Source organism: Miniopterus natalensis, chromosome 13 (assembly GCF_054644295.1).
Source record: "Miniopterus natalensis isolate mMinNat1 chromosome 13, mMinNat1.hap1, whole genome shotgun sequence".
NCBI classification, from domain to species: domain Eukaryota; kingdom Metazoa; phylum Chordata; class Mammalia; order Chiroptera; family Miniopteridae; genus Miniopterus; species Miniopterus natalensis.
The window spans coordinates 26681383-26705244 of NC_142093.1; the positions used below are offsets into that span (position 1 = coordinate 26681383).

Here is a 23862-nt window from a genome sequence, read left to right on the forward strand (position 1 = left end):
TTGGTTCAGCATCTCTAACAATATTCAGCATGTTAACAAGATCTAAGAAAAAACATTTTTTGAAAGAATGACTTATTTCATTCATTCCTTATATTCTCTAAAGTTACTAATATTATTACTATTTTATAGGCAAAATCAGTAAGGCATAAAGAATGATGCAGTCATTTCTGAAAACAGATAAAGGGATCCAAGAAATGATAGAAAGCATATAGTGGTCATTACTTAATTACTCCTCAGTTTTCTGTTTCCCCTTCAGATACAGGCCTAGTTCCTGATACAAGTTAGACCAGGCACAATTTATAATATAAAAATAGAACACAGAGCAATGGAGCTGGAACGTGCAAGGATGCAAGAGCTTACTGCCAAAAGAGCATTGGAAAGTGGGATGATGGCAAAAAAGGATTATAATGTCTTTCCTGATGTAGTAGAACAGTACTTACTGTGTTTTGTTTTAGCACATCTTCAGGGCTGAGTGAATGCTTTATGTACTAAACAAAGTAAAGCTCAAATCAAGTTTACTGCTCCCATATGGTTCCAACCACATAAGCACAACAGTAGATTTATTGTAAAGAAAAGGAAATAGGTAAGTTGTTTTCCTAGAAAGGGAACTATGTTGCTAGAACTTTAATGAGCAAGAGTTCAAATGTAGACCAAAGCCAAAAAAAAAGAAAAAAGAAAGGAAATCAACCTTAGAACATTATTTTGTTGGTGCCTTTCCAAAACAGCCATTTGATAAAAAAGCATCTGCAAGTCTTTTATCTGCAAACTTAACTTCATTATTGCACTATAGTGGACTTAAAATAAAAAACAGATTCTCCCATTTATTAAAATTGTAATGAATAAATCACTTGGGCTTTGATCTCCTACACTGGTTTTAGTGAGCTCTCCTAAAGGGAGATCAACTGGGTGTACATTTTTTCTTTTCAAATACTACTCTGACAGAACATTTGAACTTCATTTTATCAAAATTCAGGCATAACAAACATTCTTTAAAAACATAAACTCTCCCCTATTCATGCCATTGTTTAATATGGGCAGCAGTCTTATTTCATTCTTGATGTGAAAAAATAAAATTTTCTATTTAATGGCATTTCCTAAATGTTGTCTGACAGAATACACTAAAAAACTTTTATGACACAATCAGAAGCACTATTAAAATACAGTCCTTCTAGGAAAGTACTCTTTTCATCAACTGACTTGCCTTTCTAAGAAAACAGACTCTTATTCCATATTGTGAGGATTTTGACTTATTTGCTGTAGCACACCATCACTTTTGTGTTCCAAAATACAAAGTAAGAGATTCCTATGATGATGAATGCATTCAAATGACTTTCCCTAAAAAAAACACCATTATTTTACAATGCTTATAAAGAGCTTAGGTATAAATCTAAAAGTCTCTTCTATTTACCTAGTCAGGAAGTTTCCCAAACAGGCCAGAGAGGGGTAAGAATTCTCTGTTAATGTAACCAAAATAGAACAAAAGAAGACACCGTAATGGAAATATTACATCATATGTATAAGAAGATGAAATATAACTTTTAAGTGTTATTTTCTTTGCTTCCTGAAAATAAAATGATGGGAATGGTGCTGGGCTTCTGTTCTTGTTCTGGCTCTGAAACGGAGTATGTGGCTTGGAGAATCCTCTGACTTCTCTCTGCCTCAATTTGTTCAACTCTAAGAAAGATTGGTTGTAACAGGTATTCTTCATGTAACTGCAGATTTCTATGGATTCTGTAACTTGCATTTTTCAAGGATATTTTCATTTCTTAGTAAATTCTTCTTGATTTTATGGCAAATTAATACTTAGTTCAAGCATTAATATACAGACTCTTCAGCTGAAGGAACTGGTGAACTTAATGATCCTTGAAAAGACGGAGCAGTGGTTTTACTGATAACTATTCTAGAATGTTCTAAAGTTCTCCTCGCTTGAGCTTCCATTACTATACGCAGCCCTCATAAGGTAGAAGGACATGCAAGTATAGAGGACCGTGAGGGAACTATGAATAACTGTGATTTACCAATGTGAAATTCGTGCCGTTATCTAACGGGCCAACTGGGTTACATCACTAAAGCAATATGAGATCTATGTTTAACTAAGTCACATTATTATTTAAACTGTATTGTATGAAAAACTAAAGAATATGCACCATTGAGAGCACTGTCTCAGGTCATTTTTATATATGATGCTAATTACTAAATATTTCAAAATGAGAAGTGAAATGTTTAGAGATTATGATGGCTATTAAAACTTTCCTGAAACGTCCTTTCTAAAAGTTAATATCACATTTAATCACCAAAACATCCTATTTAAAATTGATTTATTTAGTTATAGTCTACCTCCGCATAGGATTCTGGATGGCTATTCAACAAGGAAGGAATGCTAATTGGGGGAAAAACCCAGACCATCCATGCAACAGATAATCAGATAAACTATATGCATTGCAACTGAGTAGCGTGTTTACCTCTGAGCTTCCCCTGTACTAGGGGCAAAAGAAATAGATCTCTTTCTATCAGAGGGAAGAAAAAAGAAAAGGAGGGAGGGAGGGAAGTTGAGTAATTGTCCTTCTGTTACCATACTAGGGGAAACCCCATCACTTCGCAGTCTCAGCTTGTGAGTGTGGTGACTTACTTTTCTCTGCTTACCACTTCAACCATCATCTTTTAAACTCATTTGAGCTCTCCTTTCACAGACCTGCTAAAAACCAATTTTAGTAATCCCTTTCCTCCCAACATGCTTTATCCTGAATAAACCATCATTTCCTGGTTTTTAAAGAAAACCTGAAAGAAACTCAGTCATTTATCAAGGTTCCTGGAGCTGGAACAAGGAAGCCCCAGCTCTGGGTGTAGCTAACACTCCCACGGATGGTCAGCAGATACCAGGCAAACTGCTGCTCATACATCTGCCACGAACAAAGCCTTAGACAGATGAAAAGGAAAGCATAAATAGATTGTGGGTAAAAGAAAAAATAAACAAAAAAAAAACACACAGACATATGCAGAGCCTGAAAGAACATCGCAGCCACTGAATAAATATTTGCTTACGGTAAAGATTTCTGTCTTCAGCTGTTCCTCATTCCCCTCTCCCTCCCTTTTGACAGTATTTTGTATTTCCTTTGGGCATGTCATAGACCTAGTTAACATTTTATTACAAGGCAAAATATACACATTTTAAAACTTATGAACACTTTACAAAATTAAGTTTTATGAAAGTAACTTTATAAAGTATTTATGATCTTATAAATAAACATTTGTTAAAAGGAGATTTAGGAATACAGCACTCTCCTCATATTTTTTTTCCCCTTACCTACTAATTTTGATGTAAACGTACTATTCTGAAATGAGACTGGGAGAATTTCCTCTTCACCCATGTAGAGGAACACTTTCGTTATGCCAGGAAAACTGGAAGTTTAGATTAGAGCAGGCGTAGTAAGCATGGAAACAAATCACAGGAAGAGGCAAAGTCCTGAGGGATATTAATTTTAGACAATGGTAAAAACTTAATGAATAAATCTTGTCCCCACAAAAAAAGAACATATTGAATGGCCACTAGAATATGCATGTTAACCTCTATCTACCTGTTTACAAAAAGTCATCAATTTTTTATTGTAGTATTTTCATTTCTGCCATTCCTAGCTTCCTTTGATTACTCTGTTAACTGGATCAGTAGGTCCCTCCATCTTCTGGATTTCACTCTGTAACTCCTACTCTTTCATTCCTCACCCTCTTCATCCCAACTTGACAATTACTTTACCCCATTCTAATCACTCAGTTCTATGCTTCCCCTTTTTCCCCAAGAACAAATCTTCACATTTAGTTGGGCTTTCTGATACAGTGAAAGCTAACAGTTATCAAAACATTTATAAATCTATTACCAGCCTTTCTTGGTGTAAATTCAGTCCAAGCTACTTATTTCCAATGTTCCTTTCCACCCAAGATGTACAACTGCAGTCACAGTAGTCTTTCTAAAATTATACAGTTGACCCTTGAAACATCTCGGAGGGTTAGGGACCCCAACTACCCATCTAGTTGAAAATCTGCATATAATTTAAGTCAGCCCTCTGCACTGGCAGATTCCCAAAACACCGCGAATAGAAAATACCTAATCTTGTAATAGTTCCTGATCTTATGACCACCACATACTCAAAGAAGTCCCATGCTCTGTGGCACAGCTTACAAGATGTACAAAGCTTAGTTTGCAGCCTGTAATTAGTTACTTTCACCACCTCTTTTCCTCTGTGAACCATAAATTCTAAACTATTTTCAGTTCTTCAAATGAGGCACAGTCTCTTTCTGCATGTCGTTTTTTCCCCTTCCGTTCCCTTAGTGAACTGTCCACATTCAGGTCTCACCTTAGCTGTCTTAACCTCTGAAAAGTCTTCTCTACCTTCTAATTCTGAGTTGTATGTATTGTAGCATTAGTGTTGATCACTCTATATGGTAGATGACCTTCTATATATATCTGTATTCACCTGTAGATTATAAACTCTGACCAGGCCCATCCGAGCCTCTAAATATTACTTAAAATATCATAAATGTTTAACATTTTTCTCTCTGGTTTATCAATTACAACCTTTGATATTATAATAAGCTACAGTTATTGATCCAATTTTACTTTAGAATTGCATTTTGTAGCAGATCTTTGTTTTGATATGCAATGAAACATTTTTTTTAGCCCATTATCAAAGATGGGTAAATATTAGAATTTTCTGAACTCTTTCTGAAATGAGGATAGCAGTCAGAGAAGAAATTATTGCCCAAAGAAAAATTGATGTAATACCCACTAGGGGATTTTGAAATCTAAGTAGGGCCACATATCTGGGTACTATAATATAATTTCTGAATTATTTACAAAAGTTTTGGTGCTGCAACAGAAATACTAGGGTTATACTTTCTTTATGAGTCATTTATGAAATCAACTCCAATGCCAAATTACGTTACCTAAAAATGTTTAAGGGTTTAGGAAAAGTCTGAATAATATGTACTTAATTTACACTTAAAAATGTACATTTACCTATATAATTTTCTTTGTGTTTTATGTATTATTCTTCTTTTTAAATGATGTTAGTAAAACTCTGACTTGATACACTTTTGAAAAGAAGAAAAGAGTAGTATTGTTTTAAAATTTTTTCATGGAATGTTCATGAATGTTATATATAACATAACATTCATGAACATCCCATGAATTTTTTCATGGAATGTTATATTGATGTTCATTTCTTAAACTGGGTAAATTTTAAGATATCATCATAAAACATATTTAGCTAAAATGTACACAAATCCTTACTTAGAGTGATGGACTGCAGAGGATAAGATATAGTTCTCTGAGATATATCTTTCTTTACAATAATTGTCATCTCAATAGGTATATTGTCTAAATATTTTATGATGGAAAATAAGCCAAAACATGAAAAAACTCACAAGGTGATACAACCCTAAGACAGAAAGTAACAATGGAAAGAAAAATTACTCTTTCACGGAGTAGAAGAAAAGACATAAAAACCAGAAACATACTAATGGTCAGATAAAAAACGTAACAGTAGAAAACAAGGGACCTTCTGTGGATGTTGGGGTTTGCCTGCAATCTTCCTGAAGGTCTTTGGAAACCGCAGTTAAAGGCTTCTTATTGGTCATTACTAGTGACATATCATTCAGTTGGAAAACTCATTCACCTACACATAAAATAAATGAGGTATAAAGAAAACTACAAAAGTCAAATTTACTAAAAGCAAATGTGACTCCAAACCAAAGAAATACTTTCAAAAGTTAAGAGCAGCTCAAAGGCAATTATGCTCTCTAAAAAGAGGAGGCTGACTCTTGATTGTCAATATACATGACTCCGCAAGACGTAGGAGTGGCGACAGTGGAGACACAGGAAAAGCCTGACACACAGAGGTGAATAAAGCCTATGTTCAAAATCTCTTCTTGCTTCCTAGACTCTCTGGGACTCAGTTTTTTTAAATGCAAGATGAAGACAAATAAATCTCATTTGTGGTACTGAGAATTAAATATGATAACATAGATAAAATTGATAATATACCAGTATATCACAGACAATCAGTAATTATCAATCCCTTCTTCCTCTTGAACATTACTACTCAGGGCATTTAAAAAGCATATTATTAATTTTACTTCACATAATATATTTTTTAATTATATTCACAGTAAATAATAAAAGCCATAAAAATAATGGTAATTTCCCAACCTTAGCTTTTTATAAATGATCATGACCACAAAACATTTTTAAAAAAACTTATACTCAGGTATTTATGTTTTTCAAAAGATTGCTTTTAATTTAATATTAGGATTATTTGCTGGAGTAAATCACTTTATTTTTTTAACTTTAGTTTGTGTGTGTGTTTTTTAATGGGAAATATTAGAAATCTACAGTTAAGAAAACCTATGGTAGAAAAGCAAAAAAAAAAAAAAAATACAACGCATCTATTAATTATTCTACTGAATATCTTTATTTCTCATAAAAATCATGATTTGGTAAATAATCTGGACAGGCTAAGTAAATTCTTATTACTTAGTTCCAATCTTGCCCTGAATAATTTCAAGGACATGACCCATAAAAGCAAGATCTGAGTTAGAAATCATGACCAATGGCAAGATCTAAGCCTTTCCTCTCCAGGCTTTTAGCAATTTCTCTAGAAAATGTGCACGCCCTTGAATTCCATGTGTAGTTGGCCTGCACCAGCTAAATTTTTGAGGAAGAGGTAAAAGAATCATTTTGGGTTAAATATTAAAAACTTTATGCAACAAATGCACATTGGAAACTGCAAAATGAGCGTGTAAATCAATTTGTATGCATGGGTGAATGAATATAGATGAGCTATTTTCAAAGTATGCGCATTCTGGTGCAGCGTAAGATATCTGCACAAAAGGAATGGGAAGGAGGTGAACTGCTGAGCTTAGTCATCCATTTGCAATTTTCAATGGAAAATTGCATTGTCAGTTTCCATTATGCCTGCACAAATTTAGACAAATTAAAGAGTCAACTAAGTAATTATTGATAACATACATGTGCATGAAGTAAGCAGGAAAGCCCTGTCAGTCATTTGGAACTTCTCAGATGTTTCTAGGGTTTCCATTTAGGGAGAGAAGACATTACGAGAATGGTAATACACCTGACTATGAAACCAATTTGAAACACAAAACTGGCCTATTCAGCCATCCTCTAATTTGGGATTGGAGATGAGTGAGGACAGGGAAGATGTTGTAAATGGAAAATTAACAGAAATCACTCTGCTGAGGAGAAACATTATATCTTCTTCCAGACCCTATACTTTATTAGGTTCCCTTTGTTAATTACCAGAGAAATTAAAGATCAACCTGACGAATGGTTCCAAATAAAAAATTAATCCTTAGGATTATACACAATTTCATTCTATCATTCTCTCTTTTAATATAGTCTTTCAGAATATATCTTGCACCATAAGTGCCATACTTTGTTCTGAAAATATGAACATTCTGTTCTTATTTCTATAACAAGATTGTCAATCCAGAATAACACACACATCCTTGGAAACTCATAATGAGTGTGATCTTCTGAAATGAACTATTAGTTTGACACTACAAAAATCCTCACTGAAAATCTCTCAAGATGGAGAATCACCAACTGCCTTTGTTAATCTGGTTGAAAACAGTGAAATACTTGATCTTAACAAATCAACATTTTTTTACATAAAAGAGTATACACATACACAATCCTATTTTTTGTGGCTATATGTGTATATGTATGCAGATATTTTAAATTTATGTTCTGTAAACTATATTTTTCATATATTTTCATGACTGTGTGTGTGTGTTGTGGGTGTGTGTAACTCATGCTATGTCTGAGGCATTGTATTTGGGTCTACTATGGTTTATTTAGCCAATTACATGTTAATTAATATTTGAGTTGATTTCATTTACTTGTTTTCACCATTACAGATAATATGCAACTTTAATCTTCTCAACCAGCTAGGCAAGAAGTAATACCTCATTTTCATTTATATTTCTTTACTTATTACTGAGATGAAGCTTCTTGTCTTATTGGCTATTTGTATTTCTCTGCTAAAGAATTGCTTTTCTTTCACCATTATCCTTAATCGTTTCCTCTTAATATCTTGAACTTAATTAAATTTACTAACATTTATTGAGCTCCTACTATGGACCAATCTGCTAGCTCTTACGTACATAACAGGGGAATAGTAGAAGAAGAAACAGAGGTATAAAATATCTCCTGGGTACTTAGAATCACGTGAAGAAGTAAGGTGGGACATCAAAAAACTATAATAAAATGTGTTGAGTGAAATATTAAGTTTGCAAACAAGAATGTCTACACAAAGCCAGCACTGGCTCTGCGGGTGGACTAGAGGAAGATGTCAGGAAGGATTTCACAGAGATGGAGATCTTTCAGATGGGTCACGAATGACTGGTGGAATTTCACTCAGTAGAGACTGGACAGAGGGCTTTAGGCCCAGAAAGAATAGCAGTAGAAATGGCCCTAAAACATGTAAATGTAAAGATTATTCATAACACAAATAATGACTGGCTTAGATCACACGGTTCCTGTTGGGACAGTGTGTAAGAACGAAACTGGGAAGAGCAGGGGGAAGATTTACAAAACTGCTTGCCTGCCAGTGTTAAGAATGCATTCTTTATCCTTAAGCCAAAGGAGAAATGTTGCTTTTAAAGGATCACTCCAATAGTAGAGAGAAATGGCTTTAAGTGATGGAATGAGGAGTACTGCTTGGGATTAAAAAAAGTGGTGAGATTGTAACAATTCTGATGGGTGAGAGCCTGAAACAGCGTATCTATAGAATCAAATGAACTTGGCCACTGAGAGCACATGATTAGTCCCTTCATTTTCAGGCTTCTAGCAGCACTAGATACTCATCTCAGTGACAGCATTTATTGCTTTGTATTGAAATCATGAATATATGTACCTAACCAACCTATTCCGTTACAAGGTGACTTCTCCTTTCAATTCTTAGACCAGCGGTTGATCAAAATACAGTGTTTCCCAAAACATACTATCAGGTTTCTTGACTTTCCTTATATTCCTAGTGCATGACAAACTCACTGTTTGCTAATCCAATGCTTTTCCTGTTCATTCCCTATAACTTTCTAATGACTTTCTACAAACTGTTTTCTTTTGCTATGGAAGAATCCAGTGATAAGAATAATTTAAAATTATGGTGACTTAAATGAGTGTGTGAAATAATCCATTAACTGTAATTTTTAAAAGGATCCATATGTTTTTCCCTCTTCTTAGGCATACTACCATACCTGCATTTTTCAAGACTCATTTTTAACACAACTGGGGGTTTCATTAATACCACTAATGGCACACATCTGCACTTTATTATATATAGATCTTTATATAGTATGATGAAAAGCGAGTTTTATTCCTATTTCTGATCCCTGAATTTTTTTATACTTGTACTTAGGTTTTAACTTCATTTGTGTTGCCAAACTTTCAGTCTTCAAGGGTTCTGAGAACACAGAGGTGAACAACTGCCTAAGAGCCAACATCTTATCTTGTGCAAGATATCTTCTTAGTGAGTGGTTTTGAAATTATGAATGGATTCACGAATGGGCAGAAAAGTAGGTGGTCAAAGGTGAGGCTAGATTTCGGGTTTGTGTAACTGGTTGTACTGGGAAACCATAAAAATTACAGGGTACCCATAATGTTTTTAATGCTGCAAATGGTTGTTGCTTTGGCTTTATTTTCTTTGTTTTCAACTCAAAAATTATTTTTCAGTCCTCTCGCCTTATCCCTCTCCAGGAAGAATTCATATCGGTGCCCAAGCCCCATTCATATGAAGCTCTATTTCCCAGAGGAAGAGCCATGACACAGATATACAAGGATTGAGAGGGGAGCAGTCCTTCTGGGTGTGCTGGGCAGCAGGGCAGGAGCAGCACACCTGCTGCAGGTGGATTCAGTATTGGGAGTGTACCCTGGAGATGGCAGAATAAACAGAGGCACAGGCAGGAGCTGTAACCTGAGCCCCACCACGTTCAAGGCAACTCGAAACTGGGGCAATCCACCGCGTAAAGAGGACACGGGGCAGCTGGCTCAGAGCAAACACAAGCCTGTGGGCGGAGAGCCCGCCCACAGTATATTCCCGGGACTCCTGTGTGCAGTGACAGCAAGCTAAGGCAATTGGGGAAATAATTCATGGGCCAAGTGCTCTATAGCAGTTGGTGCCATATTTTACTCAAATGCATCTGTGAATTATAACTTCAGACACTCTTGAAATAGTTTTTCCTGTGTGGGAGGAGGGAGGTTTTTTTGAGGGGGGTGTTTTCACAACATTCATCTAAAATTTGGGGGATTTATATGTCAAAGGTTTTCCATAAAGTACGATTATTTACATAACTAAGAGCTGATATGTATGTTAAAGGTCTTTTAGTCTATACCTCGGATCAGAATAAGGGAAATGTAAGCAACGTCTGACTAGCACTTGCTATCTAAGCTATTATTAAGGCTCTCCAGGAACAGAGGTTCTCCCACCACTCCCGCTGGCCTGTTCTCACATTTATAGTAGAACTACAAGCAAACGTTGTTTTCTCTTTCCTTATGCCAAAATGAACACACTCTTGTTCAGATCCATTTCCACTGGTTAGTTTTCTGCAGACCAGAATATCGCTGCCAGTTTTCCTCAGTCCGAATTCTTCTTTCCTGTTTGTCAGCTCACATTTTTCTGACCTACTTTTCCTGCTTACAAATGCAATGTTATCAAGATTTTCCCTTTGTACAATTCTGGATTGCCTGAGCTACAGACACTAGTGACAGACATTTTTAAAAAAAAAAACAACAGGTGCCCAGCCGGTGTTGGCACAGCAGTTGAGCATCGACCTAGGATGCAGGAGATTGTGGTTCGATTCCCAGTGAGGGCACATGCCCAGGTTGAGGGCTCGATCTCCAGTTGGGGGGCGTGCAGGAGGCAGCAGATCAATGAGACTCTCCCATCACTGATGTTTCTATTTCACTCTCCCTCTCCCTTCCTCTCTCTGAAATCAAGAAAGATACATATATATTTTAAAAGTTTAAAAATAAATAAATAAAAAAACAACAGGTAACAACAGCCTACTAAGCATTTTATGAAGTCCCTGCCCATGCCATTTCTAAGGTACAATGGGAAATTAGCATGTCAGACGGAAGCAAGAAGAGAGGTTAAGAAGTCACTGGAAGTGCAGCTCTGTGGCTGCCGTGATGAACAGGCCCGGGGGAATGTAACACGTTTGCGGAGCGACCCTCTGGGACAGCATTCTGGAGTGGAGGTGCTAGTGAGTGAGACAACCAAGCAGGCAGCTGGTAGGGCAAGGAGGCTGAATCCAGACCAGTTCCACAGAAGGGGAACCTGGAGCGTTTTAAGCTCAGTGAGGACAGCACTCTTTCTCTCAGGCAGATAAACATAATTTGAAGGGATACTAACAACATAAATTTTATTTCCACTGAGGACATAACAAGAAGAAATTAATTTAGGTCAGCAGAGAAGGAATTTTCATTAAATTTAAGGAAGAAATCCTACCCAGGAAAAGTTACTAAGCACTTAAACGGGATACTAGGAGAGAGAGAAAATATATATATGAAATTGCGTCAGCTTATACAGGTATCTTTTAAACACAGGGGAGCTTCTCATACGTAAAACAGAGTGTGGAGGGTATACAATCAGTCATTGATTTATTATTAAAAAAGAAGAAATTGCAAGTTTAGGGCATGGTCTCAGGTGCCGTGCAGCCTTGGTTCAAATGCCAGCTTTGCAAAATCCTAGTGTGTGAGCTTGGGTAATTTCAGAAAACCTCTCTGGACCTCAGTCTCATCCATAAAACGGAGACAAAAGCATCTACCTTATAAGGCTTTGGGAATGTCTGAAAGAATTACTGTGTAAAGAGCTTAAAATAGTGCCTAACACAGAGTATGAGTTCCATAAGATTTCGCTACTACTGCTATTATTATTAGTCAGTATGAAAAAGTCCAGTGACAGGGCCAGAAGAGTGACCGTGCTTCATAAGACTGGATTGTAGACAAGAAGGTGTTTATCCCCAACCTGTTCTTCTGCCATTCTTTCCAACAGTCCAAGGGTTACAAGGCAAGAAATCTATGTTCTAGTCCCTCCCCCACTAACCAGAGGTGTGATTCTTCATCTTTCAAATCACCAGTTCTCAATGTTCCAGTCGCTTCAAATTAGGTTAGGTTTCTCCCCTTCCCCTTCCCCTTCCTCGTCCCCTTCCTTCACCTTCCCCTTCCTTTTCCTTCCCCTTCCGCTTCCCCTTCCTTCCCTTCCCCTTCCTCTTCCCCTTCCTTCCTCTTCCTTTTCCTTCCCCTTCCCCTTTCTCGTCTCTTTCCCCTTCTCCTTCCTTCCCCTTCCTTCCCCTTCCTCTTCCTTCCCCGTCCCTTTCCTTCCCCTTCCCTTTCCTTCCCTTCCCCCCTCCCCTCTCCTTTCCTCTCTCTTTCTCTCTTTCAGCTTACCTTTCTCCAACACTCATTTCCCTAGTCGTCTTCTGTTCCCCTATCCCCTGCTCCTCTCTCAGGTTTCTGTCTCATTTTCTCCATTACTATACATTCCAGGTTTCCCCAAGGCCTCATCACCCTTCCACCCTCCATCTCTTGCAGGCAGAAGGCATTCCAGGTCATAGTATATTTGGCCCCACTCCAAATGTTTATTGTCTCTGTTTAGGATGAAACACAGTATTTTCTGTGCCATGCAAGCAAGAACTTTGTCCAAGAGGAAGAACCTCTGGGGCCTGAGGGCAGGGGAGGTACCTAACATTCTTTATTTCCAAGGACCTCTAGGAAAACGCACAGCTCTCAGCTAGCAGTCATAGGGAAGCGCTGTTCCCAGGTGAAGGGTTATTCTGATTCCTGGAGCTCTACCTCTGCCTGTATTTTCATGAAGGAAATCAAATAGAGAGTATAGGAATAATAGATAGAGGCAATTCAAGCAAAAAAACAACCACCCAACAACAACAACTAATGAGCCACCCGGCCGGGGTAATGTCTCATTATTTTAAAATACCTTAATACTTTGTCACAGAAAGTTGGCTCAATTTTTAAAATAAGGATTCATATATGTATTCTCCTACACATTTAATTGTGCATTTGGGTTGTAAATTACAATATGTAACTTCCTACATTATAATGTTTTTAATTGGATAAATTAAACATTTAGTACCTTAAGCATCACATGTAATAATTTTAAGTAAATTATTACATTATTTGCTTAAAAAACATCAATTTTGTATTCAAGATAAAGATCTTAAGCTGATGAGCAGTGTCTTCCATACAACAGTTACATGCTGCCATGCCAGCTATTTCCCTAAGGAGAGTCCGGACATGCTTAATTATAGAGAGACATCATTACTTAGAAGAAAAACATGAGTTTAATTTCCTTGCCACTGCAGGTCTGGGGTGGCTCATTCTGCTGAATCTAGCAATGTCTGACTAGCACATAAGCTTAGCTGGTTCCACATATGAGGCCAGGTATTGTTAGGTCACGAACAAGAGTAGCTGCTTCCATTATGGGTTGTCATCCACACAGAATTCATTATGTCTATAATTAAACATAGAAAGCCCCTCCTGACATCAGAATGCTAGTGAAGCAACTGTTCTTCTTGGCAGCTCCTCTTCTAACTTTTGGACCAACAGATCCCTCCTGGGAACCAGCCTGAGAAAGTGCTATTGGAAGTAGCACTCGCTCCGGTAATGTGGTATCAGTGCATTTCTAATTACAGTCCAGATAGTTTTGAGCACGAGTAACTAGACAAGAGATTGGGTCAGCAACTTTGGCTTGCCAGGTCAGACGTGTTTTCCTCCCACTTCTTTCCAATAATAGTTTCTCATGTATACCAGAAACAGCACAGAGACTATCTTTCTAAACTCGAAGAAAGGTTCCTGAGTTCAATTTTAGGCAATGCATTAGGAAGGCCAAACTCACTTATCCAAAAAGAGATACCATCTTCTCATTATGTATTGAGTGCCCTGTGTACCAACATCTCTGTCTTCCACAGAACCACATTCTAACTCAGCAACTCTAATGATATGTCTATTATTCACGTGGCTGGGCTAGGTCTTTACATTTGTGCTGAATCACCATCGACTTCGATATTTTCAATAATTTTATCTCCCAACCTCTGAAATGAATAGAAATTTTGAGTTGTTTGTTTTGTGAAAACTAAGCATTTTTATTCAAAAGATAAAGGATTAGTTGTAATGTTCCTTAGATCCAATATACAGGGGTTTACTAATATTAGAGTAGAATCAACACATTAAGCATAATATGAATAGGTCAGCAAAAAAGCAAATAGGCAAATTATAGAAACAAAGCATGATGAATTCTTACAAGCTATTCCTCTTCTTTATTATGATGGTATTAGGAAATGGCAGGAAATTTAAGGGTCTGCCACAATCCTCAGCTCTGAAGCCTTTACTATAAGTCAGCCATTCAAATTAGCACCAAGTCAACAATTAGTGAACAAATTCCCAGCATCCATTGGCTGTTTGTTAAATAAAAGGCACATGCTATCTCATATAAAGGATAGAATTGCCTGCTGGGGTGATGGGCACACCTAGGCTGAAATTTCAGCTCTGCCATTGAGCTATGAAACTTTGGGTAAGTTAGCCTTTCTAATCCACAATTTTCCTATCTATAAAATGGGAATGTTATAAACCCTACCAAGCAGTATGTTGTAAGAATAAATAAGATGGACAAAGCACACTGCACAGTGCCTCTCACTCAGTAAACACTAAACAGCAATTATAACTATTGTGGTTCTAAACAGAATAACTTTAAATTGCATTAAAATTCAACAGGTTCTTATAGCACCAATAAAGAAGGGGTACTAGTACACCTTTTGAAATCATGTGATTCCTAATATTTTAGGGTAGAATCATGTATATTTATAGATTTAGACAGTATTATGAAATTTATGGTTGGACTAGTAATGTTTCTTCCACTATCCAATTACACATTTAAAAATGTATTGAGCTCTTTTAACATCCTTATTACTCAATTACTTAAAATTTCAGCAGTTAAGTTGTCCTAATGGGAAAACTTACATTGCTTGAATGTGTTGCTAGGTCTTTCACTAAATAAAGGCAAATGTAAAATAAAAACCTATGTCTAATTTCTATTATTAAGACAAAGAAATTAGAAACAAGTTCAAAGGTTGTACAGGTGTTTAAAACAGAATAATCTCTTTTCTTACTCTTAGATTTATTCAAATATAAATACACTTATTCTCTGAAATGGTCTTTGGGTTTATGTTACAAATATTTCACTCTTGCCTAAAATTTTAAAACAAGGATTTCCATAAAGGATTCCTCTGTAAATTTTTATATGTATTCAGTGCACTGATATTCATTGATCAGCATTTTTTATAATTCAAAAGATTTTTTAAATTGAGGTAGAGCTCATATACAGTAAAGAAAATAAATCTTAAGTGTATAGTTCATTGAGTTTTTACAAATATATATACCCATGTAACCACCATCCAGATCAAGTCAAAGGCTCCACTGTGTCTTAGTCAATACCACTAAAAGGTAACCTCTATTATGACCTCTATCACCATAGATTAGTTGTCTGTTTTGAACTTCATAAAAATAGAACCATATAATGTGCACTCATACAGTTGCTGCCTTAAGTTACTTATTTCATTAGGTTTTACACATGAGGAACAAGGGAACCAATGCCCTCTTTAATCAGCTTGTCTGTACTGATGTATCAATATGTAATAAGAGAATTCTACCAAATTTTATATATACTACTGAGCATAAATTATCTAAAGTGACCCCAAAGTAGATTTATAGAACCATGTTTAACAGTAACACTATTAACATTCATAACATCCTAGAGCCATCTTCCCTGCTGTCATTGGATATTTTTTTCAAATTTTCAAGTTTTTCTGAGAGTTAACATCTATTCGCTACTCATAAACATTGTGCAAGATAGGTTAGCAGGAGTTCACAATGTATTAGTAGTCTGGTTAAGTGTTTCTCAATTTACAATATTGGAAATGAAAACATAGACATCAGTGGCCTCACTCTACTTTTGACAGTGATTTAGAGGCAATGTCACACTTGGAATTTAGCTTTTCAGATCCCATACCACATTCTGTCTACACATACGGTGTAAATAATAACATGGCAGGAAAGTAATGAGGCAGCATTGCACCTATTCGCACATGCAAGTAGAAATACATGAAATTCATGCGTGAGAGAGAAGATCAAAAAGCCAGGCAATTTCTGAAGAGTTCTAAAGCAACTAACAAAACCTTTTTTTCAAATCCTAATTGAAACATTTTAAGGCTTACTATTTAGCGAAGATCATGAAGTTACTGATTCCTGTACTTCCGAGTATTAGAAAAGGGATTGAGCCATAAAATTATAGAGAAATACAACACAAAAGTATAAGGGTTTTGCATAATAAACTAAAAACTTTTAGAATGCAAAAGTGATTTATTTTGAAGTATGTCAAAAATACTTTTTGAATGTACAATTTGCATGGTTCCTTCTATTAGTAGGTTTATTATATCTCCATAACAAAACAAAACCTGAATATCTATGATAAGGCCTAATTTTCAATGCACATTTATAAGAGTTAACCCTATAACCAGTGTGGTCACCAAATGCTCACTGAGAAAGGGATAGATGGGGTCAATGACTGTTTTCAGGAACCAGTGTGGCTCAGGTCCTAATTCTTACAATGCAGCTAAGAATAACAGAAATATTATAAAGTCCTTTCTACAGTCAATCAGGAGGTTTTAAAAAAATTAATCTGCTTAATTATCACATTTTATTTAATGATATCCAAAACTGGAACAGGATTTCAATGGCATATATATAATTTTATGCTAAAAATATAACCTGTTCATAATAACTAAGAATATCTTGTTTGAGTTTTTAAAGCTCAAACATATTATCTAGCTTCTCTGCAGCATACACATAAATAACTTTAACTTATAGGAGACACTCAAAAACAAGTTATAAACAGGACAGATCCATTAGATATCTACATCTATACATTAGGATAGCTACAGTAAAAATCACTATCTATAGGATTGGGCTGGATAAAGGTATTAGTTTATGTGGAGAGAGATAGTTTTTACAAATGCTTTTGTGTTAAAGGCTGCTTAATCTTAGTATAATATCTCAAATAGAAAACAATTTTTAAAAATATTTTGAATCATGCCTAGACATAAGTAACATTAGAGTACCACTATGTAAAATAGTGGTCACTGTCTTTACAATCTGCTTTTCTTTATAAGTTGAAACTCTGGAGCTAACCAAAGATCGTTATTACATTAGAATTTATTTTAAATGAGAGAGAAAAAATGTTCCATATTTGAAATGTGCTAGAAAGTGCCCCTAAAGAAAGGCTCTGTGCTAGTGACAGTGGTAGTAGTTAGAAGAAAAATAACAAGTGGACACTTCAGAATGTTTATTATGTGCCTGGCACTGTTTACAAAACTTGACATAAAGTTACCTGCTTAACACTGATGAGATCCCTATGAAGTAAGTATAATTATTATCCCAGTGTCACAGATGACAAAACTGAGGAACAGAGGTTTGAGTGTATAACCCCTCAAAGCAGGAGAGTGGCCCCAGAGTCTGTATAATTTAACCTCTACACTACAATTGCATCTTAGAACAGTTAAACAAAATCTCAAAGTAATACCGCCCACCCCTTATGTAGCATTCTAGAATAGTAACTCAATTTTGATTATCAATTTATAGTCAAGATAAGCTTTTTTTACTAGATCAAATGCCTTTAAATTGCCATACTTTAAGAGCTTCCCAGAACATTTTATCTAGATCAAAATTATTGATGAATTTCTCCATTCTGCTCCAAGCTTTTTCAGCACAGATGATCCACCTTTTCCTACAGCGGTAGAAGTCAAATAAAACTGGTAAAATCTCTGGATCGTTTTTGTCTAGTACTTACTTATATGGTAAATGCTTAATATTTTTTTAAACAAAGATCATAAGTACCTACGTGATATTTTCCTTTACTGTAGCAGTTAAAATATTGAAAGCCTAGAATCAATCAACTAATATATATTGTCACAAGAAAGACATGTCTAGCAAGGTACTTGAGGGTATAATAAAGTATGACGTTGCCAATGTGCTCCACAGCCTTTAGAGTCAGTGGGTCTATCTGAGAGAAGCCACAGGACAAATCACATAAAGGGTTCAGACAATGCTTTGCTTTCTCCAGGTAGAACCAAAGTGTTCCAAACAACGAAGGGACTTGGGTTTCTCTACGTAAGTAAACTCACAAAGATTCTAACTTCCTTAGAGAAAGGATCTTGTTTTTCTCTATGTGCCCCAGTTCTGTCTACAGCTTCCAGTGGGTGCTTAACAAATGTTGTTGACTGACAAACAGAAAATAATGTTTTTTTCTTGGCCCCCTATCAATCTGTTCTATACACGGTAGCCAGAGTGACATTTTTGAAATAGAAATATAATAATGGCATCCTCCTCCTCACCTTCCACACTAAACTCCTCCCATGGCTTTTCTACCACTTTTACAATAAGGATTAGAAGGTCTAGAACGCCCCGCAGGACCTGGTCCCGCTCCTTTCCCTAGGAGCTCCAAACTCAAGCAGCTCCTCTCCATTGCTTGAATGGGCCATGCCATCATCTCCTGCACCAGGATTCTGTACCTAATATTTCTCCTCTGCTATTACCTAGTCAATTCCTTCTCATCTCTCTGATTTTAGTTTAAACATCACTCTTCGGGAAAACCTGTTCTGATTAGGTCTGTTCACACTATTTTTTCGTTGTCACAGTACCGTGTGTACCAGTGCTCCAAAGTACATACTACCATTTAAAATTCCCATTTATTTTTTAAATTATTATGCTTCCTCACTGGAATGCAAGGGCTGTGAAGAAAGGAACTGTTTCTGAGAGCTTATCAGTTTATTGCCTGAGTCTAGTACTCAGGCTTATACAAAGCCCTTGATATTTGTTGGATCAAGATGTGAATGTGCAAATGAATAAATATGACGGTCTATCTGGTCCTATCACTAAGGTCATAGAAAACGGGCTTTATTAAATGATGTCTATCGCACATTCATGTTTGTTAATATTAAGCAATCAACCATCACAAGCCATAAGTGTTTGCGGCCATTAAACAGGGAATGTAAACAAAAGAGACACTCAGAGACTGGTATGAAATGTTAGTATAAATGACCCCAAAATACCTGAAACCTGAATCTGGAAATCATAAAAAGTTTAACATAATTTTTCATTGGTCAGCTTTTTATTCTCATTTTTAAGTTGGAGAGCCATGGAATTCACTAATTCTTTTAAGCTGCGAGGAAACTATTAGTCCTCTTAAGTAGAAACGTATTAAATAATAATGGCCCTGGGGCACTTAGATGCGTATGATTCACTGAAAAAGCTATGTACTCCATGAGCATCCATCATTTAGGAAAGATGACATTCTTTGATAGTTAAGTCCTGGGACTGACTCTTGGGGTCAAAGAACGGAACTGATGCATAAGTTAGATCTGTTCCATCAGCCATTTATATACTATTTCTCTTGATTCATGCCTGAACCTGAAAAAATACCAATCCTGATAAAATGGAAATCTTAGTCAGCAGGCATGATAATCCAGGGCTCCAGATGAGCGTTTGTGCTCTTACCCAGGTTCTGCCACTAACATATTCATGACTTATACCCTTTCTTTTGTTCTCTTTCTGTTACTACATAAAAATAAAATATGCGTGGCCTGAAAAAATAGAGTAAGGATAAAAGTGAACTCATTCAATAAAAACATTCTAGAAACTCACCAGTGCATAAACTGTTTCAAGATATTCTAGGCCATGAGGTGAAGGGAGAGGAGAGAATTGTCTTACTGTCTTTTTAGTAATTTTATGGTATTTTTAAAGGCAACTAAAATAATATTAGACATTTTTATTAAGTTAAAAAAAATTATAGTTGAGACATTATTTAAATCTTATTTAATGTTTGCTGTTAATTTTTTTCTAAATTTTCTCTAATGAATGTGGATTTATTTGTTTTTAAATTAGTTTTTAAAAAGAATGTGGCAATCAGTGTGAATATAGGGCTTTGTTTATACTTCATCTGAATAGAAATCATCTATCCCCAGCCATCAATGGATGATTGGTGTTGGGAGAGGCATCAATTCTCAATTAATTATTTAATAGTCACTTGACACACATGAAACAGAGAAAATAATAAAAATGGAGCCAATCCTTTTGGGAAGAAAGACTCTGCCTTTATCCCTCCATCTGCCACTTGTGGGATAATCAAAGGAATCCAGCCTTTTGTTTTCTTTTCATGGCTAGTGGTGATCTTTGCACTCGGGTTTAAGCTCAAATTTTCAAAACGAATCAATGCTCCAGAACAATCCTAATGGATTTTCTTTTCTGGGTTGAATTACCTTATGTATCAGGTACTATACTGTTCAGTTATGTAGCTCGGTAATTCCAAATTCTTCACCTTGTGGAAAGAACTATCTATTTGCAATATAAAGCATTTCAAAGACATCTAATTCTGCTTCTCTTCAACATATTACTGTTGCCATGCTTTCTCCACTCTTAGCTACTCCTGATTATGCATGATCCCTGGGTCCCTATGTTAAAAAATACATGGGAAAATTAAAATTTTCATTTAAAACACTCTCCCATAGAGAACAAGCTGTGTCATACTGGTTTCCTAATTTAAGGAAGGAAGTTATACCTCATGTATCCGTCATTATATTGCCTGCACTGAATTTTAAAGTGGCATTGGAATACTTAGAGCAATTTTTGCCATAAAATAATGTTCCTTTTTATTCATTTCTATTCATCAGTGTAGAGGCATGCAACTTTAAATTATATTACTGCAAATCATCACATGTAGCTATCTTGTTCATGATTTAAAATTAAGTTAGATTTGGTAGAGGGAAACATATTCTGTTTTATTTATGTAAAACAAAACTACAAAGCCTGATGCTAAACCCATGGAAATTTACTGGCCAAGCTGAAGTGCAGTATAGGCCATGGAATATAGTCTTCTATAATGACAAGCGTGAAAACAAAAGTCCTCATGAAGACAGAGCAAGAAAATAACCTTTTACTTTTTTCATAAACCCAAGAACTCTCCTAATGACCAGCCTGTTTTCTATCTCTCTTCGCTGTTTAAATAATTACAAAGTATCAAGCCTTCATTTTTCTTAAAGTCAGGTGAGAGAGAACTGCCAACTCCAGTAAGATTTACAAGGGCTAGTTCTCCTTAGCAGTGTCAGCATAAAATAAAAAAAAAAAGGCCAGAAGAAATTATACAGTAATACTCAGCCATACATAGAGCCTAGCCCCTACAGCTTTCAAAATCAGATTTAATAATTCACCTCCTTTTAAATTTCAGCCATAAAAACCATTTACCCATACGTTGATTGCCTTGCTTTGACCCATAAACTATCTACCTTAAACCCTGACATCTCTCTTGGTCAGAAACAATGTTTCATTGTTTTCGTATCACTCACTTTCTGCTCAGAGGCTTTTCTGTATTTATACAACAATATTTTCCCTTGATCACTGTCATGTAGTAACACTGGAGAAACACACTAATGACTGAATTTATAAAGGGGAGAAAATAAAACTTAGATCTGATTTTATTTTAAATTCCACTGTTTCAATCCCTAAGAACAACAGAAATTGCAACGGGTGGCCTCCACTACTCAGATAAATATCATTAGCTGAATAGCCTCAGAAAATCTCTTGCAATCCTTCATATGCACCCCGTTTATTAGCTTCCCAGTCCAGCAACATCTAAATTTCTCCACTAATTTATCTTCCCAAAGCACCTGCTAAATGAGAAATGCTATTTAATCTCTAAAATTTCTAAACATCAGCTGGTCTGTCTCCCACTTAAGAAACCACAGAAATCACATAATTTTACTTAAATTGCCAAACGCTGGACTTGGTCATAACCAAAGAAAATCTTCACATGCCCCCTCTCCCCTGTTTCTCCACAACCAGGAGGACTTCACAGTTTACTTGCAAAAGGCACATAGGTGCCCATGAATCCTGTCTCCCTGCCCTTTACCAAGAGTAACTACGTGGAGATTCCCAGCCATGGTGACCCCGTTCTGCACTTCACGCTTCACCACATGCGTGTCCAATCTTCTAGATGCTTGAGTGCATCTAATGGGGGAAACCTGTGCATTAGGGGCTTCAAGGTGGCAGAGGAGAGCACAGCGGTTACTCGGGTGGGCCACGGCCCGATGAAAATGGGGAGCAGCCTGGCAAAGAACCCAAGCAATGGGGAGCCCAGGCCGTCCTACTGGCCACGTGGTCGGCAGCAGGGTGGGCAGAAAGGGCTCCCGGGAGGAAACTGAACCTGGACACGTGGCAGCTCGGCCACTAAGAGGATGCCACGGGACGAGCCGTGGGAGGGGAGGAGGCGGAGAGCCAGACGCCAGGACGTCGGCTGGACACTTAGCTGCAGCGCCATCCGGGGGAGGCCCCGTGCGCCAGCCCTGCCTCGCCAAGGCCCCGGGGGTTGGGGCGAGGTTGGGGGTGGGGGCTTGGGGGTGGGGGGTGGGGCGAGGTTGGGGGGCGGGGCGGGCGTCGGGCCTTACCTTGGCTGCAGTCCTTGCCGTGGAAGCCGGTCCGCGAGCAGTCGCACACGGCCTGGTCATCCACCACGGAGCACACGCCCCCGTTGAGGCACACGCCGCCCTCGCCCTCGTCGCCCGCCTCGCACGGGCTCCCGCCGCCGCCGCTGTTGGGCGGCTCGTCGTCCAGCTTCACGTCGCCGCTGTCCACGGGCAGGGCCTGCGTGGAGTTGACCCTCACGTCGCGGATCCAGCCCTTGAAGGGCTCGCGCTCCCGCACCGAGGCCAGCGTGAGCTTGAGCGCGGCGGCGCGCAGCTCGGGCGGCAGCCCGCCGACGAACAGGCCGCTGAACACGGTCATGTCCCGGCGCTTGGACTTGACCTCCACCCACTTGGCCTCGGCCTGGTCGATGAAGAGCGTGGTGTTGCGGAACTGGCGGCGGATGAGCACGCTGTGCCAGGCGCCGTCGTTGACCGGCGTGTCGGCCAGCAGCGTGGCGGGCTCGGCGCAGAAGATGGAGAAGCTGAGCTGCAGGCGGCCGCCGCGCGTCAGGATGAGCTCCAGGAAGTCGCAGAAGCCCTCGTCGTCGAAGTAGAGCACCAGGCCGCGCGCGCTGCGCGTCTTCAGCTGGAAGCTCATCTCGCTCTCGCAGCAGGCGTTCCACTTGGGGAAGCGCGTCCACTGGCCCTCGGCGCCCGGGAACTCCAGGCCGCTGCCCAGCTCCGCCCAGCAGCCCAGCAGCAGCAGCGAGAGGCACAGCAGGAAGCAGCCCCCGCGCCGGAGCAGCGCCGTCCCCATGCTCGGGGCTGGGGGGCGCCGGGGGGGCGCCGGGGCCCACAGGGTCGAAGTCGTCCCGGACAGCGTGGCACGCGAAGGAGGCGGCCCGGAGGGGGCGGGGCGGCGCGGGGCGGGGCCCGGAGCGGCGGGGGCGCGCCCTCCTCTCTCGCGCTCTTTTTTCCGCTTCCGCTTCCGGCAGCCCCGCCCTCTCGCCTTAGGGTCCCCGTCCACCTGGAGAGCGTGGGCCCCCGCGGTACCCGGCGGCCCCCCGGCGCCCGCGCCAAAGGATGGATGCACCTTGGAAGCAACGTCTGGAAAAGGCGTCAACAGAAGGCCGGCGGGAATCACGGATCCATCTGAGTCCGAGGAACGAGGTCGAGGGCGCCGGCGGCGTCGGCTTCAGGCCTCAGACGGCATCATGTGCCCGGCGCCCTCCGTGGCACCGGGCCCGAGGGAAGCAGTTCGCGCCCGGGGAGAGGCCCGCGCTTCTCGGGGAAGTTCCGGGAGCCTGCGGGGGGCGGGAATCC

At 38.7% G+C, this 23862-nt stretch overlaps 1 protein-coding gene across 9 annotated transcripts in view; it reads right to left on the minus strand.

Annotated features, from left to right (window-relative positions):
- Nucleotides 1-23356, minus strand: part of NRXN1 (neurexin 1) — a 916310-nt gene extending 892954 nt beyond the window's left edge. For all 9 annotated transcript variants that reach the window (XM_087823555.1, XM_087823549.1, XM_087823546.1 and 6 more), the window contains exon 1: nt 22582-23356. In XM_087823555.1, coding sequence (XP_087679681.1) covers nt 22582-23356 — 775 coding nt within the window. The remainder of the gene's footprint in view (nt 1-22581) is intronic.
- Between the last annotated feature and the right edge of the window lie 506 nt (nt 23357-23862).